This window comes from Nerophis ophidion, linkage group LG06 (genome assembly GCF_033978795.1).
Source record: "Nerophis ophidion isolate RoL-2023_Sa linkage group LG06, RoL_Noph_v1.0, whole genome shotgun sequence".
NCBI classification, from domain to species: Eukaryota; Metazoa; Chordata; class Actinopteri; order Syngnathiformes; family Syngnathidae; genus Nerophis; species Nerophis ophidion.
This window is the reverse complement of record NC_084616.1, coordinates 70,041,916-70,062,147: the sequence shown is the minus strand read 5'-3', so window position 1 is coordinate 70,062,147 and position 20,232 is coordinate 70,041,916. Positions and strand designations below refer to the sequence as shown.

Here is a 20,232-nt window from a genome sequence, read left to right as displayed (position 1 = left end):
TAACTTACACATGTGTGAAGGCACCATTAATGCTGAAAGGTACATACAGGTTTTGTAACAACATATGCTGCCTTTTAAACGCCGTTTTTTTTATGGACGCCCCTGCTTATTTCAGCAAGACAATGCCAAGCCACATTCAGCACGTGTTATAACAGCGTGGTTTGGTAAAAGCGGGTATTCTCCTGGCCCGCTTGCAGTCCATACCTGTCTCCCTTTGAAAATATGTGGCGCATTATGAAACGTAAAATACGACTGTTGAACGACTGAAGCTTTACTTAAAACAAGAATGGTAAATAATTACACTTCACAGTTCCCAAACGTTCATTGAGTATTGTTAAAAGAAAAGGTGATGTAACACAGTGGTGAACATGCCCTTTCCCAACTACTTGCAGCTATGAAATTTTAAGTTAGTTTGAACATCAAATATCTTGTCTTTTTAGTGCATTTAATTGAATATGGGTTGAAAAGGATTTGCAAATCATTGTATTCCGTTTATGTTCATATCTAACACAATTTCCCAACTTATATGGAAACAGGGTTATATATATATATATATATATATATATATATATATATATATATATATATATATATATATATATATATATCTTAATTGGATTATCCAGAGAATAGTGCTCGATACCGTGGTAGAGCGCAATATGTATGTGTGGGGAAAAATCACAAGACTACTTTATCTCTACAGAACTGTTTCATGAGGGGTTCCCTCAATCGTCAGGAGATTCCTGACGATTGAGGAGGAATTCAAGTACCTAGGAGTCTGGTCCACGAGTGGGGGAAGAGTGGATCATGATATCGACAGGCGGATCGGTGCGGCGTCTTCAGTAATGTGGACGTTGTATCGATCCGTTGTGAAGAAGGAGCTGAGCCGGAAGGCAAAGCTCTCAATTTACCGGTCGATCTACGTTCCCATCCTCACCTATGGTCATGAGCTTTGGGTCATGACTGAAAGGATAAGATCACGGGTACAAGCGGCCGAAATGAGTTTCCTCCGCCGTGTGGCGGGGCTCTCCCTTAGAGATAGGGTGAGAAGCTCTGCCATCCGGGAGGAAAAACTAAAGCCACTGCTCCTCCACATCGAGAGGAGCCAGATGAGGTGGTTCGGGCATCTGGTCAGGATTCCACCCGAACGCCTCCCGAGGGAGGTGTTTAGGGCACGTCCAGCTGGTAGGAGGCCACGGGGAAGACCCAGGACACGTTGGGAAGACTATGTCTCCCGGCTGGCCTGGGAACGCCTCGGGATCCCCCGGGAAGAGCTAGACGAATTGGCTGGGGAGAGGGAAGTCTGGGTTTCCCTGCTTAGGCTGCTACCCCCGTGACCCGACCTCGGATAAGCGGAAGATGATTGATGGATGGATGAGTGGTTTAATGGTCCTTTTTATTTTTATCTCAGTGTGTGTTTCCAGGTGTCACAATTCAAATAAAACACCCATCCATCCATTTTCTGCCTCTTATTCCTTTAGGGGTCGCTGGTGCCTATCTCAGCTACAATCGGGCGGAAGGCGTTGTACACCCTGGACAAGTCCCCACCTCATTTAAGGGCCAACACAGATAGACAGACAACATTCACACTCACATTCACACACTAGGGCCAATTTAGTGTTGCCAATCAACCTATCCCCAGGTGCATGTCTTTGGAAGTGGGAGGAAGCCGGAGTACCCGGAGGGAACCCACGCATTCACGGGGAGAACATGCAAACTCCACACAGAAAGATCCCGAGCCCAGGATTGAACCCACGACTACTCAGGACCTTCGTATTGTGAGGCAGACGCCTCTAACCCCTCTACCACCGTGAAGCCCCTCAAATAAAACAGACTAAATTTGATAGTTTTCTGAAAGTCTTTTTATTAGGTGTAGGGTTCACTGCATCCAAATTTGTCAAAGTACACTCAAAGTGCAATATGATGTTTCACCTTCCCCGGAGGGGCTGGACTAATTGCACCCTCAGAAGCACGGAAGAACAAAAATACTTAAGTTGATGGTAGAATACGCGCAAACCCAGAATGGGAATGCTCACATTTTAAAAACAATTCAAAACAAATTAGTTCCACTTTTGACATTCAACAGACGATACAAAACACAGAACCAAACAACGTTTATATACATAATTTGGGGTCAAGGTGTTTTTTTCCCCCATTAATATTTACATCTTGGTCTGAGAAACTTTTTCCTCCTCATCCGAGCTTGAACTTGAACTCCTCCTGTCTTCATTATGATGCTCAACAGCGTCCTTCCCAGGATTCTTTTTCCACTTATCATCGGGTTCCAACTCACTGAACTGAGCTTCGATCTTCGCCGGGTCAATGTAAGTGTAGAAGTAGGCCATGAAGGCAAAGATGACGCACACGGCCACCAGCAGGGATGCAAAGAGAATGTACTCCACCCACTGATGGATGCAATGGATACATTTTGTGTCAGCAAATTTAGTTTTCTGGTATAATACGTCACACTTTGCAGTTTACTGAAAGCACAAACCTGATCTGAAAGTGTAGCTGCTTCAGCAACAATAAGCACAATGATGTTACCGAAAGCAACGGTTAACAGCCAACCTGCCTGGAGCACTGACTTCATGTTGCTGGGAGCCTGGGATGCAAAGAACACATGTGTTTGAAGAACTGCATAAAAAAATATCCAGGATTGAGTTAATACAGAAAATAGTTTATTCTTCAAGCACACTGCTTAGATTAGATTAAACTATATTTATTCCTTCAGGAAAATTTAAATTTTCAGCTCAATCCCATTCAAGATCACACAAACATTACAGGGAGACAGAACAGGATCGCTGACGGGTCTGTCGGCTTCCAGCGCCCCCTTACAAAAAAGATGAGATACAGGTAAACAAGTGGGGGGGAAAGGGAGAAAAAAAAAAAAAAAAAAGATTAAAATGAAATTGTGAGGACTGGTGGGCATGGTAATGCCGGGTTTGTCCCTCCGTGGATGCGATGACGTGAAAACAAAAAGGTAGGATCTTAAAATATTTATTTAACAAAAAGAGAGCTCTGAACAGAAATGCTGGAGCTAATAAAAAGGCAAACCAAAAACGCTAGTATGAAAACTAGGAAACACAAACAGAAAACTAAACTTGGCATGAAAGCACAAACGAGAAAACAAATCATCAGTATGAAAACTGGAATAATCAAGTGGTATAGCGTGAGAGCTAGCGAGAATAAAAGTAGAAAAAGTAGCAGTCGTCACAATTTATGAACCCAGGAAGAAAAGAACAAAGAGGCTGTCTTAAATAGGAGGGTGATTAGACAAAACAGGTGTGTGTGGACCGGGATTGGCAGGTGGACTGATGAGTTACCATGGTGACAGGCTGAACAAGAAATAAACAGTCACTTGACGGAGAGTGATACCAGAAAGGAAAAATAACTAATATGTGTAGATACAAGCAGCGGATCGCAACAGAAATAAAACAAAAACATTGGTTTAAGCCTGGGCCCCTGGAAATGGGGTCCAGACTGAGGCCAAAGGGAAAAAAACAACAACTCATAGCCATAGTACACATCCCTCTTAAATGTGTGTAAGACATCAAACATCAAAGAACACAAAGGACATGAAAGACATTAAAGTAGCGGATACAACCAGACACTTCAATCAATCAATGTTTACTTATATAGCCCTAAATCACTAGTGTCTCAAAGGGCTGCACAAACCACTACGACATCCTTGGTAGAGCCCACATAAGGGCAAGGAAAACTCACACCCAGTGGGACGTCGGTGACAATGATGACTATGAGAACCTTAGAGAGGACGAAAGCAATGGATGTCGAGCGGGTCTAACATGATACTGTGAAAGTTCAATCCATAAGCCCAAAAAAAGTCTGCGGGCTATAGAGCGTTTTCCGTTCGGGCTCCAGTACTCTGGTATGCCCTCCCGGTAACAGTTCGAGATGCCACCTCAGTAGAAGCATTTAAGTCTCACCTTAAAACTCATTTGTATATTCTAGCCTTTAAATAGACTCCCTTTTTAGACCAGTTGATCTGCCGTTTCTTTTCTTTTTCTCCTATGCCCCACTCTCCCTTGTGGAGGGGGTCCGGTCCGATCCGGTGGCCATGTACTTGGGACGTCGGCGACAATGATGACTATGAGAACCTTGGAGAGGACGAAAGCAATGGATGTCGAGCGGGTCTAACATGATACTGTGAAAGTTCAATCCATAAGCCCAAAAAAAGTCTGCGGGCTATAGAGCGTTTTCCGTTCAGGCTCCAGTACTCTGGAATGCCCTCCCGGTAACAGTTTGAGATGCCACCTCAGTAGAAGCATTTAAGTCTCACCTTAAAACTCATTTGTATACTCTAGCCTTTAAATAGACTCCCTTTTTAGACCAGTTGATCTGCTGTTAGAAAACTAGATATGTATCAATATGTATGTATACATATCCACTAGAGATGCGCGGTTTGCGGTCTCATCCGCAGAGTCCGTGGATTAACCGCGGGTCGGGCGGGTGACATGACGAAAAAATTGATTTTAAATAGATTCGGGCGGTTGGACCATTCGGAAATATTTGATATACATGGTTCAGGTATCTGTACCCGTGCGACGGTAAGGTGGGCGGGGTTAGGGGTGCGGGGGTGGAAAATATATTCAGGAATAGTCATGGATACAAAGGATTCTGGGTATGTGTTGTGTTGCTGTGAGGATGTTCTCCCGAAATGTGTTTGTCATTCTTGGTTGGTGTGGCTTCACAGCGTGGCGCATATTAGTAGGGGTGTTAAAATAGTTTATATCACAACCATCAGTGTACTCTGTATCACCCAGTATGCCTTTCAATCGTGTACGTATGTCTGCGGAAGCTGCATATGACATGTTGCTGGATTGGTAAACAGTTTGTATATGTTGATGAAGGCGTCAAAGGCAATCGCTTCGTAGCACGCCCTTATTCTCGTTATTTGGATGAGCAACAGCAGATATTCGCGAGAATGTTTGCGACTCCCGTTGTCTTCTTTACACTGTGATATATATAACAACGGGTGGGTGGAGGGCGGATGCGGTATTGATAAAATGTTAGTTCGGGTGGATGGGGACTTTAGTGATGCGGTTGCGGATGATATAATTGCCTATCCGCACATCTCTAATATCAACACACATGCATATATCCATACATATGAACTATTGCACATCCATCCATCCATTTACAACCGCTTATTCCCTTTGGGGTCGCTGGTGCCTATCTCAGCTACAATCGGGCAGAAGGCGGCGTACACCCTGGACAAGTCGCCACCTCATCCCAGACTATTGCACATTATAGTCCGAAAAAATAAAAAGACATGACACATGAGGACATGATGGACACATTGTGCTCACTCAGGACTGTTTAATGCTACTATGGCTCAGTTTAGTCTATTTGTGCCCGCTTTTAGAACCCTATAGCGTCTGCCCGAGTTTAGCAGTTCTAGGTGTTGTTCTACCTCTTAGGACAGCATCAAAACAGCAGATGAACTAATCCCGTACGGCGGAATATGTAGGATTTTAATGGTTTTTAAAGCCAATATTTTATGCTTACTAATGATTTATGCATGTTAGAACTTTTTTTTCGATGCATGTAATAAGTAAGTACCTGTGAGTACGAGAATTCCAGTCCCGTAACAGAAAAGACCACCTCTCCTGCCGTGATGAGGAAGTACTGAGGAACCTGCCAGGCCATGTGGATGGAGTTTGGACTGATGTCCCTCACTTGACGGATGTTTTGTTCACACTTGAGGACACAAAATAAACACTCAGATGCACAACCTCGGTCCAAATATACACTCTAAAAGTCATTATTTAAATGTTTTGTTACATTTGGTCCAAATACAAATGTTGGTGGGATGACCAAGGTGTAAGAACTGCCAAAGCCAAATTGCTGGTTGTAGAGACATTCTGCCCCTGAGCTATTCTTGATCAGGAACTGTGCGCTGGTTGTAGCAAGACAGAAAGTGGTCTGATTGAGGACATTTCTCATTGATTGGCATGTAAGACCAGAAAAGAAAAGACCAGAAAATCCTTACTTCCCCTGTGGCACGGCAACATATGTGGACATGTTGAAAGCATTAATGCCGTTGAAGTCCAGACTGCCAACTGTTATATTTAAAACTGAGTCGAGGCTGTTGAAAAACCTGCAGAAAAAAAGACGGATCAGTTACAACTGTGACTGTGTGCCTGGGAAAATTCTCATTAATCAAGGTCATTGTATTTTCAGGGCATTCACTCAATCGCAAATGGACTGTTCAGATTGTCTGGAAGACAATCTGCTTCTCATCCGAGCAGCTTTGGTCAGTTTAAGCTCAGACATTGTACAAACCCCGTTCCCATATTAGTTGGGAAATTGTGTTAGATGTAAATATAAACGGAATACAATGATTTGCAAATCCTTTTCCACCCATATTCAGTTGAATGCACTACAAAGATAAGATATTTGATGTCCAAACTCAAACTTAATTATTTTTTGCAAATAATAATTAACTTAGAATTTCATGGCTGCAACACGTGCCAAAGTAGTTTGGAAAGAGCATGTTCACCACTGTGTTACATCACCTTTTCTTTTAACAACAGTCAATAAACGTTTGGGAACTGAGGAAACTAATTGTTGAAGCTTTTGAAAGTGGAATTATTTCCCATTCTTGTTTTATGTAGGGCTTCAGTCGTTCAACAGTCCGAAGTCTCCGCTGTTTATTTTACGCTTCATATTGAGCCAAACATTTTCGATGGGAGACAGGTCTGGACTGCAGGCGGGCCATGCTGTTGTAACATGTGGTTTGGCATTGTCTTGCTGAAATAAGCAGGGGCGTCCATGATAACGTTGCTTGGAGGACAACATATGTTGCTCCAAAACCTGTGTGGACCTTTCAGCATTAATGGTGCCTTTACAGATGAGTAAGGTACCCATGCCTTGGGCACTAATACACCCCCATACCATCACAGATGCTGGCTTTTGAACTTTGCGCCTATAACAATCCGGATGGTTATTTTCCTCTTTGTTCCGGAGGACACAACGTCCACAGTTTCCAAATATGATTTGAAATGTGGACTCGTCAGACCACAGAACACTTTTCCACTTTGCATCAGTCTATCTTAGATGATCTCGGGCCCAGCAAAGCTGGCGGTGTTTCAGGGTATTATTGATAAATGGCTTTGCATAGTAGAGTTTTAACTTACACTTACAGATGTAGCGACCAACTGTAGCTACTGACAGTGGTTTTATGAAGTGTTCCTGAGCCCATGTGGTGATATCCTTTACACACTGATGTTGGTTTTTGATGCAGTACCACCTGAGGGATCAACGGTCCGTAATATCATCGCTTACGTGCAGTGATTTCTCCAGATTCTCTGAACGTTTTGATGATATTACGGAGCGTAGATGGTAAAATCCCTAAATTCCTTGCAATAGCTCGTTGAGAAATGTTGTTCTTAAGCTGTTAAACGATTTGCTTACAAAGTGGTGACTCTCACCCCATCCTTGTTTGTGAATTACTTAGCATTTCATGGTAGCTGCTTTTATACCCAAGCATGGCACCCACCTGTTCCCAATCAGCCTGCACACCTGTGGGATGTTCCAAATAAGTGTTTGATGAGCATTCCTCAACTTTATCAGTATTTATTGCCACCTTTCCCAACTTCTTCGTCACGTGTTGCTGGCATCAAATTCTAAAGTTAATGATTATTTGCAAACAAAAAAAATGTGTCTCAGTATGAACATCAAATATGTTGTCTTTGTAGCATATTCAACTGAATATGGGTTGAACATTATTTGCAAATCATTTTATTCCGTTTATATTTACATCTAACGCAATTTCCCAACTCAAATGGAAACGGGGTTTGTACATCTCCAGGTGATGAGATAGCGCGTGATACAAAGCATTTATAAGTACAAAGATACATGGAATGCAAAGTATTTATAGAAACTACTGTAGGATAAATGCAATAAATACTTAGGATCCGGCACTATTCCCTCCGACTAAGGCTGTACTATTTGAGAAAAGGGTAATAATACAAGCTTAAATCGTCAGCAACTTGCCTTATAGCATTAGCTCCCTCCTCCGGCTTGACTGTGAGGTCTTCAAACTGAAGAAAATAAATATATTCAGTTAAAATCAAACCAAAGACATGTTCCCTTGTCCCCATCGTCTGCTGGCATTGCTGACCTTTACTGGCCTGGGCTGGGGTCCATCTTGTTGAATGACTATAGTGTTCCGGGAGCCATCCGTTAAACTGATAGAGTAAATGGCCTCAGGGCTCAGTTCCAAACCAAACGGCTCTTCAAAGGTCAGGTAGTCATCGCTGGCCTGATATAGCAAAATCCATAAAAAGTCAGGTGACTTGGTGGTGGTCTGAGTGGATCATCAGTACCATCTGTTTGTTGGAGTACCGTAAACGCGTTCAACTGCAGCGACTGTGAACCAGCCTTTATGTCCAGTGACCTGTTCAGCATGTTGAGGAACTTTACTTGGCCCTCGTTACTTGATGGGAAGGTAGGTAAGGTTTGCTAAAAGTGGGGAGAAAAATGTATGTAAGCAGTTTTGACAACAGACATTTAATTGTGTTTTCACCGCTGTCACACTAACGTCAATCTGCAGCTGAACGAGGGCTGCCGCAACAAACGCCAGAGCAGCTAGGAACATGCCAACGGTCATCCTCTTCAGTGGACTACAACACACACAAACGTTGGTTATACAGATATCCCCAAAGAGTGATCAATAGTGTTATTGACTGTAAACACATCTCTAAAATTGTGTAGATCATTGTGTCAAACTCTGGCCGGCAGGCCAATTTTCATTTGGCCCTAGAGGCAATATCAAATTAACATTAGAGCTGGGCCGCCGGTACTATAAAGGCACTGCCTTTAGCGTTGTCTACAATATGTTGTCACGTCCACTTTTACTCCATACAAACAGCATGATATATGCGACTTGTACACACTTAAGTGAATGCCATGCATACTTGGTCAACAGCCATACAGGTCACACTGAGGGTGGCCGTATGAACAACTTCAACACTGTTACAAATATGCGCCACACTGTGAACCCACACCATACAAGAATGACTAACACATTTCGGGAGAACATCCGCACCGTAACACAACATAAACACAACAGAACAAATACCCAGAACCCCTTGCAGCACTGACTACCACCAAAACCCGCCCCCCACCACTAACCCCACCCATCTCATTATTATTTTATTTTAAGATTTATTAGCCTGTGGAAAAATGTGATGTTGATATTTACCTCAGAAGGCTGCAAATAGAAAAGAGGCATTAAATGTTTTATTTAAATTGTATTTATTTTTTTTACGTTTGTTTTTTGAATGTGGATTTTGCACTATTAAGTTATATAATCATTGCTTGTTCCATATTCATTGTTCAAGCAAATCAGTGTAGCCAACTGGGCAATAATTAAGAATTTATTCGTGCACTTTCTCTAGTTACTTCAAGGCTTGAATGTTTGATTCATTCATTATTGTTATTTTATTTTAAAATTTATTATTAGCCTGTGGACAAAGTTAATTTTGATATTTACCTCAGAAGGCTGGAAATAGAAAAGGTCAGACTGAGGGTGGCCGTATAAACAACTTCAACACTGTTACAAATATGCGCCACACTGTGAACCCACACCATACAAGAATGACTAACACATTTCGGGAGAACATCCGCACCATAACATAAACACAACAGAACAAATACCCAGAACCCATTGCAGCACTGACTACCACCAACCCCACCCATCCCATTATTATTTTATTTTAAGATTTATTAGCCTGTGGAAAAATGTGATGTTGATAATTACCTCAGAAGGCTGCAAATAGAAAAGAGGCATTAAATGTTTTATTTAAATTGTATTTATTTTTTTTACGTTTGTTTTTTGAATGTGGATTTTGCACTATTAAGTTATATAATCATTGCTTGTTCCATATTCATTGTTCAAGCAAATCAGTGTAGCAAACTGGGCAATAATTAACAATTTATTCGTGCACTTTCTCTAGTTACTTCAAGGCTTGAATGTTTGATTCATTCATTATTGTTATTTTATTTTCAAATTTATTATTAGCCTGTGGACAAAGTTAATTTTGATATTTACCTCAGAAGGCTGGAAATAGAAAAGGTCAGACTGAGGGTGGCCGTATAAACAACTTCAACACTGTTACAAATATGCGCCACACTGTGAACCCACACCATACAAGAATGACTAACACATTTCGGGAGAACATCCGCACCATAACATAAACACAACAGAACAAATACGCAGAACCCCTTGCAGCACTGACTACCACCAACCCCACCCATCCCATTATTATTTTATTTTAAGATTTATTAGCCTGTGGAAAAATGTGATGTTGATATTTACCTCAGAAGGCTGCAAATAGAAAAGAGGCATTAAATGTTTTATTTAAATTGTATTTGTTTTTTTTACGTTTGTTTTTTGAATGTGGATTTTGCACTATTATATTATTTAATTATTGCTTGTTCCATATTCATTGTTCAAGCAAATCAGTGTAGCAAACTGAGCAATAATTAATTTATTCATGCACTTTCTCTTGTTACTTCAAGGTTTGAATGTTTGATTCATTCATTATTGTTATTTTATTTTCAAATGTATTATTAGCCTGTGGACAAGTTAATTTTGATATTTACCTCAGAAGGCTGCAAATAGAAAAGAGGCACTACATTTTTATTTAAATTTTATTTGATATGCCATTGATATTTTAAAATTATTATTATTATTATTAGAAACTCGATTTTGCATGTCACTATAAAGTTATATAAGCCTTGCTTGTTCAATATTCAATGCAAAACTTGTTTGGGTCCCTATTAAAAGGTTAATTTGTTCAACCTTGGCCCGCGGCTTTGTTCAGTTTAAAATTATGGCCCACTCTGTGTTTGAGTTCGACACCCCTGATGTAGATCTGAAAACCTGTGACTGTGTGATGAAGTCATGTAAAGTAGCAAGTTCCAATGAATTGCCGCCGGGGCGCTAATTAATTTAAAACCTCTTCTCACTCCAGCATTTACCAAAGGCATGAAGTAAATTTAGGCCTGTGCTTATAAATTTGAGTGTGATGTAAGGATACCATCGTGAAAAGCACATTTAATAAAAAAAAACCTTTCTATGGTCTTACCTTTACTTAAAAATTAAGTCCATGCGCAGCTCCTTCTGATCAAAAGCATCGATAACTGGTTTAAAGAAGTCTTCCTTATCTTTCTTCAGTTTTAAAAGTATCTCTGTCTCGATGGAGATCTTCCTTTATTACCTCCTGCTTTGATTGAAAGTCCAGTTTAGAAAACTGTTTTATTTTAGATATGTAATCCTCCATGTTAAAAGTGCAAGCGAGAGGAAAAAATAAACGATCGCTGCTCACTCTTGCTGCTTGTTGTCACTTCTTCTGCAGCCGAGTAGTCGCAAGAAGGATCACTAGCGCCCTCTACCACCAGGAGGCGGGAGTCATATAATGACTCATATTTGACACACGCAGCTACGGTATATTAATAAAACATAGCTGCTTACTGTTCTTTTTAGCATAGTCAATCGCTTGGACCTTAAATCCTACTGAATAGCTCTTATTCGTCTTCCCTCTATACCAGGGGTAGGGAACCTATGACTCTAGAGCCAGATGTGGCTCTTTTGATGACTGCACCTGGCTCTCAGATAAATATTAGCTGACATTGCTTAACACGATAAGTAATGAATAATTCCGCTGGTAATCACATTGTCAAAAATAACGTTCAAAATATAAAACATTCTCATCCATCCATCCGGTTTCTACCGCACCTGTTCCAGAAGTCGGATTAATGTTAAGACGTATTTTATTTATTTTTGGTTAGCCTCAGAATAACAATCTTATTACAAAGAATAAGAGACTTATTACACTGTAAAAATGTTGGCCTTTCTTAAAAATGCATGCATATAGTTGTATTCAGTGTTTAAAAAAAATAATTATATGGCTCTCACGGAAATACTTTTAAAAATATTTGGCTTGTATGGCTGTCTTAGCCAAAAAGGTTCCCGACCCCTGTTCTGTACGATTTCGACAGGGGAAGTGTCACTCGTGACGTGACGAGTTTGACCCGGGGGAAATTCTAGGCATATGCTAAATATTTGGCGAAAAGAGTTTGACCCGGCGGAAATTCTTGACATGCGCTAATAAAAATTATATTTTGCGAAATTAGTTTGACCCCGCGTTAATCCTGAGCTGGCAGTAATGCTAAGCATGCGCTAATTATTCTGCGAAATGAGTTTGACCCGGGCAGTAATTCTAGGCAGGCGCATACTATATACCCGGCGGCAATTCAAGGAAATACGGTGTGTCATCATCAGGATTGTAAGTTGTGAGCAAATCAATCCAAATATAGATGGTATTGATAGCAAGTGTAGTATTAGATCAATATTTACTTGTTTTCAATCTCCTTATTGACCAAAATATGAATATGAAGTCCTTACTGACGATTCCTTGACACTGGAATATTAAAAAAAGCAGCTGATTATGTTAATGGTGGAAAGCTGACCTGAGCTATTTTCAGTCTGAACAATTCCATTGCATAATGTTACTGTGATTTGCTGCTAATTAAGCATGACTGCAAAACTCACGTGAAGTTTAACTTGCACTTGGAGATGAGCGGGTAGATCATACTGTCCATGACTGGCACCAAAATCAGGATCAAGATGGGGTTGACCGTCTGGACGGACCACAAGGTGGCTTGTTTAATGAGTTGGTTTTAAAAACTATCTTCACAAAGATAAGTGACAAAACTGCTCACCTGCATCTGGTCTGGCTGGATAATGAGGACACCCTGTTGAAAAAAAGGCATGTTTTACAATCTTGGTTTAGGAAGACAAAAACAGGGCTACTTTTAAATAAATACTTACAAAGTCACCGTCCATGGTCGTCGCCTGAAGGGTCCATCTGGATCCCTGTTCAGTACATGCAGCTTAATGTTATACAAAAACTGACGAGGCTGTGTTTGACACAACAATACAGTGAAGATATGGAGGTGGGGGTGTTCACCTGCTGGTCAAAGAGAGCCCAGAACATTGGCAAGGGGATATAGAGGAACAGAACCTTGACCACCATCTTCACTTGTGCAATCAGAAGTTTCTACAAAACATAAGAAAACATGTGATGTCATAAGGTACACTTTAGTAAGGTGAACTTATTAATACGTATGCATGACAATGGAAAGTTGAGACAATAATTTACAGAATTTACAACCGATAAACAATATTTTTGTATATATTGTATATTTACACAAGATTTTGTGAGAATGAATTAAATAATTTGCACTTTTCTGTGAAGCATATCTCGAACGAACAATATACGAATATATTGTAGAGACCAGGATAATGTCAACTAATATTTCTATACTTTATCATCCATCCACCCATTTTATACCGCTTATTCCTTTCGGTGTCACGGAGCCTATCTCAGCTACAAACGGGCGGAAGGCGGCGTACACCCTGGACAAGTCGCCACCTCATCGCAGACTCTATACTTAATCAACTTAACTATAATTTCAGTAAAAATACACTTCCTACTATAATTCTGACCCGTGCAAATAATTAGAATCAATGCATACAATAGAAAACAAAAATGTATTTTAATAATTATTTAAATTTTTCAATTATTTCATTGATAGACAAGCAATTCACACATTCTGAATATGGTTTTAAAAATTGAAAACTATATATATATATATATATATATATATATATATATATGTATATATAGGTGTGGGAAAAATCGCAAGACTACTTCATCTCTACAGAACTGTTTCATGAGGGGTTCCCTCAATCATCAGGAGATTTTAATGGAAGCATTCACATACAATGGCTTATATAGGACACAGAGTGGGTGGGTACAGGCAGGCGTAGGGGCGTGGTGATTGGCTCATTTGTCACCTAGGAGGTGTTTTACAACCTGTCTGTACCCACCCACTCTGTGCCCTATACAAACCATTGTATGTGAATGCTTCCATTAAAATCTCCTGATGATTGAGGGAACCCCTCATGAAACAGTTCTGTAGAGATGAAGTAGTCTTGTGATTTTTTTCCCACACCTACATATTGCGCTCTACCACGGTATCGAGCACCATTCTCTGGATAATCCAATCAAGACATACACATATATATATATATATATCCAACACAACATATATAAATAAGGCTATTAGAACTAAGTCAATAAGATAATTTAATGCAGTTAGCAACGAGCCCAAAATAAATAGTAAATGGGTTGTACTTGTATAGCGCTTTTCTACCTTCAAGGTACTCAAAGCGTTTTGACACTACTTCCACATTTACCCATTCACACACACATGGAGGGAGCTGCCATGCAAGGCGCTAACCGGTACCCATCAGGAGCAAGGGTGAAGTGTCTTGCTCAGGACACAACGGACGTGACGAGGTTGGTACTAGGTGGGGATTGAACCAGGGACCCTCGGGTTGCGCAAGGCCACTCTCCCACTAAATAATAAACATTATCTGTGCTTCTTGATGAACCATAAAATTAAACAATTACTTATAGTACGGTAGAGCTCGGTTGGTAGAGTGGCCGTGCCAGCAACTTGAGGGTTGCAGGTTCGATCCCCGCTTCGGTCATCCTAGTCACTGCCGTTGTGTCCTTGGGCAAGACACTTTACCCACCTGCTCCCAGTGCCACCCACACTGGTTTAAATGTAAAAATTAGATATTGGGTTTCACTATGTAAAGCGCTTTGAGTCACGAGAGAAAAAGTGCTATATAAATATAATTCACTTCACTATTTTCTCGTCAAATGCTTTCGCTCTAAGCTCTTTTCTTTCAAACTCTTGCCTCTTATCATTCGCTTTGTCATCAGTCCTGTGGCTTCACGTTTGCTATTTAACTATATCACAGACGGGAAGAAGTCGGTACAACTCCGGATCTGTTTTGCCCGAAATCCACCACAACCTCCTGCACTGATGTTGGGGGGGACAGGAGGTCCCTGTCGTGGAAACAACAAAGTACCTGGGTTACCACCTCGACCAAAACCTCACTGATGATGTGCACATGGAGAAGGCAATAAAAACCGCACTACCTAACAGTCATGGCGAGACATGGACTACCTGCAGACGACCTTGTTCCCATCCACACCACTCTCATCAGGCCGTGTCTGGAATGTAATTCAGTGCTCTTAGCGGGCTGCTCCAAAAAACAACAGGCAGAGCTAGAGCGAGCCCAGAACCGTGCCTGTAAAATCATTACGAGGAGAGCTGGAAACATCTCACAACCCCTACCATCACTCCGGCCTGTACACACACACACACATTTAAGTCTCAACTTAAAACTCATCTGTATACTCTAGCCTTTAAATAGACCTCCTTTTTAGACCAGTTGATCTGCCGCTTTTCTTTTTTCTCCTATGTCCCCCCCTCCCTTGTGGAGGGGGTCCGGTCCGATGATCATGGATATAGTACTGGCTGTCCAGAGTCGAGACCCAGGATGGACCGCTCGCCTGTGTATTGGTTGGGGACATCTCTACGCTGCTGATCCGCCTCCGCTTGGGTTGGTTTCCTGGGACTCTCGCTGCTGTCTTGGATCCGCTTTGAACTGAACTCTCGCGGCTGTGTTGGAGCCACTATGGATTGAACTTTCACAGTATCATGTTAGACCCGCTCGACATCCATTGCTTTCGGTCCCCTAGAGGGGGCGGGGGGGGGTTGCCCACATCTGAGGTCCTCTCCAAGGTTTCTCATAGTCAGCATTGTCACTGGCGTCCCACTGGATGTGAATTCTCCCTGCCCACTGGGTGTGAGTTTTCCTTGCCCTTTTGTGGGTTCTTCCGAGGATGTCGTAGTCGTAATGATTTGTGCAGTCCTTTGAGACATTTGTGATTTGGGGCTATATAAATAAACATTGATTGATTGATTGATTGATTGAGTGAATGCAAGGCATATATTTGATCAACAGCCATACAGGTCACACTGAGGGTGGCCGTATAAACAACTTTAACACTGTTACAAATATGCGCCACAATGTGAAGCCACACCAAACAAGAATAACTGTCACGATCCGCGACACGGATCGTTTATGGTTTTGCCTTTTGATATGTTTTTCATCATGTTTGTTTCTGGACTCTGCCGATCCTTGTGTTTGAGCACTTGCTCGTTTGTTTTAGTCACCATGGCAACGTATTGTGCTCCTCCTCGCGGGCTCCTGTCACACACCTGTTTCTGATTATTATCTGTGTATTCAAGCCCACCTGATTCCTTAGTTCGTCCTCGGTCCATTGTTTGCTTTACACAACAAATCACGGTTAGTATCCTGTCGTAGAGTTTCTTTTGTGCTCAGTTCCGCCTTAGCTTCGCGTGCGTTCGGCACGTCTTTTGTTTTGTACTTTAGTCTCCTGCTCAGTTTTAGCTTTAGCCTCCCGTGCGTAGGCACACGCTTTATTTTATCATTTTGTGTCAGTGTTCTTTTGTTTTATTAAAAATCAAGTTCTTACCTGCACTCCTGCCTGACTGGTCGTGTGCATCCATGAGGTGGCAACACCGCGCAGCAAGTGCGCCGCGTACGCGTGACAATGACAAACACAATTCGGGAGAACAACCGCACCGAAACACGACATGAACACAACAGAAAAAATACCCAGAACCCCTTGCAGCACTAACTCCTCCGGGATGCTAAAATATCCACCCCCGCTACCACCAAACCCCGACCACCTCATAATTTTATTTTCAAATGTATTAGCTAGTGGAAAAAGTTAATGTTGATATTTACATTAGAGGATGCCGTACTGTTACAGTACAGCCCTAATATTTAAGGAGTTGTGTAACGTATTTTTCGGAGTATAAGTCACTCCTGCCGAAAATGCATAATAAAGAAGGATAAAAAAACATATCATCCTCACTGGAGTATAAGTCGCATTTTTTGGAGAAATGTATTTGATAAAACCCAACACCAAGAATAGACATTTGAAAGGCAATTAAAATAAATAAAGAATAGTGAACAACAGGCTGAATAAGTGTACGTTATATGACTGTCAGGCTTGCCACTGACAGTTTGTTTGTGTTTTAGGTTTTCCTCTGTGTGTTTAGTATTTCCTGTCCTTAGTTCTTGTCAGCACTCTTATTTTGGTTCAGCTTCATGTTTGTCTCCCTGAGTGCTTTGTTTCCCCTCAGCTGCGGCTGATTGGCACCTGGCCACACCTGGTGTCAATCAGCCTGGTTCCTATTTGTACCTGCTTTGTCTTCCAGTCAGTGCTGGATTATTGTCTGGTCGATGTCACTTCTTGTCGCTCTTGTTATTGCTACCTGTCGTGTCGTATCTTGTCGAGTCAATGCAGCGTTGCGGTAAGCTTTATATAGTTGGATGTTTTTAGCTTACTGTCTTTTGTTCCCTGCTTCCAGTTTGTTTTCTTATTATAAGAACGACTTCTATGTCCTGCTAGATACCCGTTAGCTTCCACGCTAGGCCTTTTTGTTTGTTATCCGCCCACGTGCGCGCCTTTAGTTTGTACCCTTTGTTTGGTTTTGTTCTAGTATTTTATATTAAATCATGTTTTCTCACTCCATGCCTGCATCTTGGGGTTCGTCAACAACAAACTTCGACAATGACGCATAAATAACCAACTGAGAAGGTGCCTGGTATGTTAACGCAACATATTATGGTAAGAGTCATTCAAATAACTATAACATATAGAACATGCTGTACGTTTACCAAAAAATCTGTCACTCCTAATCGCTAAATCCCATGAAATCTTATACGTCTAGTCTCTCACGTGAGCTAAATAATTTTATTTGTTATTTTACGGTAATGTGTTAATAATTTCACACATAAGTTGCACCCACAAACTATGAAAAAAACTGCGACTCATAGTCCAAAAAATATAGTCTATCTTCCTAATAAACTGCATTTCTACAACTATTGTGACTTTCATGTCGGGGTTCACCACATTTTTTTCCTTGTTTTCACAATTGCAATGTTATCGATATATCGTTGTGTGAATACTCTGATCTTACATCATATTTCTCATCAGCCCAGTCCATCCAGTGCTCCTTTTTAGGGTATTCTGAACCACGATGCCTAAAGCGGTTAGCAACAGCAAACTGTAAGGGAAAAAAGATGTGAATATTGAATTAAATACTGTAAATAATATGATCATAACAGTACTGGTTTTGTCTTTGAAAAGGTACTCATACCCAAATGCATTTGCAGACTTTCACCAGGATGTTTCCTTGAGGAGAAGCTTTTTTGTACATTCCACTTCCAACAATGAACACGACTACACACACAGAACATGCATGAAAATCATTGACAAATTATTTTTAGCTAATTAGCATGAGTGCCGGTGCCATGACTTACTCAGAGCGACCACCATTAGGGCTGCAGGAACTCCAAAAGCCAGCGGGTAGCACTTCTGCTGGCTGTAGATGCCACAATCCTGAGCTACAACGTAACATATGTGAAACAAAAACTTGTCATATACATTAAAGCCACAGCTACATTTTTTTTGGACTATGTCTAACCCAGTGGTTCTTAACCTTGTAGGAGGTACCGAACCCCACCAGTTTCATAAGCGCGTTTACCGAACCCTTCTTTAGTGAAAAATAAAATGTTTTATTTTTTCAAATTCATGACAAAGTTAGATGTTTTTGGTAACTCTTTAGAATGGGGAACACTTCATAAGTAACAAAGACTTAATTTAGAGTTACAGTATTTGGACAGTAGTGGAACATATTCTAAGTAATAAAGACTTATTTTAGAGTTATTTGAGTTAGAGTTAGTGTCAGGGTTAAAGGGTTAGGGTTATAATAAGGCCATGCCGAATAAGGCATTGACAAGTACTTAATAATGACTAGTTAAGAGCCAATATGTTACTAATTTGCATGTTATTAAAGGCCTACTGAAACCCACTACTACCGAGCACGCAGTCTGATAGTTTATATATCAATGATGAAATATTAACATTGCAACACATGCCAATACGATCGAACCCAGGTTAAGAACCACTGGTCTAACCATACCTCTGAGAATGGGGGTGATGACAGTGGACAGCAGACTGCCTGCATTGATGGACAAGTAGAATATGGAGAAGAAAGTGCTTCTCTGCTTCTCCTGTCGGATACAGGACGTAAAAAGAGTCAAGAAGCTACATTATGCAACGTACACTTATCTTAGTCCTTGGCCTTGGACAACGGTCTAACATCACTGAGACAGATGTTCCTAATAGTTAATCAACAACTCAGCTCGAAAAATGCTGAGGAAGAATAGATAAGTGAGATAGGATTAATTGGAGATAGTGTTCATACTCTGCCTTGGAAAAGTAGGAGTTGAAATTTGTCAGGCTTGGACTTGGTCTTGGTTTGTTTTCCTGAGGTGCGAAGCGAATGGAGTGGAAACGGCGTGACGGTAGGTACATCTTTATTTTAACACTAAAACTGAAAACAGGAACCAACAAAAAGCGCGCACAATGGCGGTACCAAAAAACTGGGCTATGAAACAAAAGACTAGCACAAAGGCTATAAACTACAAACATGAAACAAAAACACTTGTGCTATGGCATGAAAAAGTTACTTTTTTCTTGAAATAAATCTCATTAACACTATTTACAATAACCCAACATTGAGTCAGCATAACTCAAGTTTTGGGTTAAATAATTCAACCCAGTAGTTTGGTGGGGAATGACCCGACATTACGTTATCATAACTCAACTTTTTGGTTATGTAATTCAACACAAAAGTTGGGTTGAAAAAATTAACGCAAAATGTTGAGTTAGAATAACTCAAATGAGGCGTTTGTCCTTTTCTGAACCAGCAGTTGGGTTAAATTTTTCAACATTTTTTAGTGAAGTCAAAGTATCAATGATTGTCAAACACACACTATGTGACCCCCTGGGAGGTGAGGGGAGCAGTGGGCAGCACCGGTGGCCACGCCTGGGGATAATTTTTGGTGATTTAAAGGCCTACTCAAACCCACTACTACCCACCACGCAGTCTGATAGTTTATATATCAATGATGAAATATTAACAATATGGCCTTTTTAGTTTACTAAATTGCAATTTTAAATTTCCCGGGAGTTTCGTCCTGGAAACATCGTGTAATGATGACGTGTACGCAAGACGTCAAGGTTTTTTAGGAAATATGAGCGCTGCACACACACACAGCTAAAAGTCGTCTGCTTTAACGGCATAATTACACAGTATTTTGGACATCTGTGTTGCTGAATCTTTTGCAATTTGTTCAATTAATATTGGAGAAGTCAAAGTAGAAAGATGGAGTTGGGA

General features: G+C 40.9%; 1 protein-coding gene across 1 annotated transcript in view; it reads right to left on the bottom strand.

The window, feature by feature from the left end:
• Positions 1-1,839: 1,839 nt before the first annotated feature.
• The window catches only part of slc15a1b (solute carrier family 15 member 1b), a 41,134-nt gene continuing 22,741 nt past the window's right edge, over positions 1,840-20,232 (bottom strand). The window contains exons 9-25 of the mRNA XM_061904744.1: positions 18,973-19,063; positions 18,311-18,394; positions 18,148-18,230; positions 17,968-18,054; positions 12,999-13,088; positions 12,860-12,904; positions 12,751-12,783; positions 12,581-12,669; positions 8,564-8,645; positions 8,368-8,484; positions 8,144-8,284; positions 8,017-8,063; positions 6,011-6,118; positions 5,803-5,917; positions 5,581-5,718; positions 2,495-2,602; positions 1,840-2,405 (exon numbers count right to left, since the gene is read on the bottom strand). Of these exons, the coding sequence (XP_061760728.1) occupies positions 2,163-2,405; positions 2,495-2,602; positions 5,581-5,718; positions 5,803-5,917; positions 6,011-6,118; positions 8,017-8,063; positions 8,144-8,284; positions 8,368-8,484; positions 8,564-8,645; positions 12,581-12,669; positions 12,751-12,783; positions 12,860-12,904; positions 12,999-13,088; positions 17,968-18,054; positions 18,148-18,230; positions 18,311-18,394; positions 18,973-19,063 (1,701 nt within the window). The 3' untranslated portion in view covers positions 1,840-2,162. The remainder of the gene's footprint in view (positions 2,406-2,494; positions 2,603-5,580; positions 5,719-5,802; positions 5,918-6,010; positions 6,119-8,016; positions 8,064-8,143; positions 8,285-8,367; positions 8,485-8,563; positions 8,646-12,580; positions 12,670-12,750; positions 12,784-12,859; positions 12,905-12,998; positions 13,089-17,967; positions 18,055-18,147; positions 18,231-18,310; positions 18,395-18,972; positions 19,064-20,232) is intronic.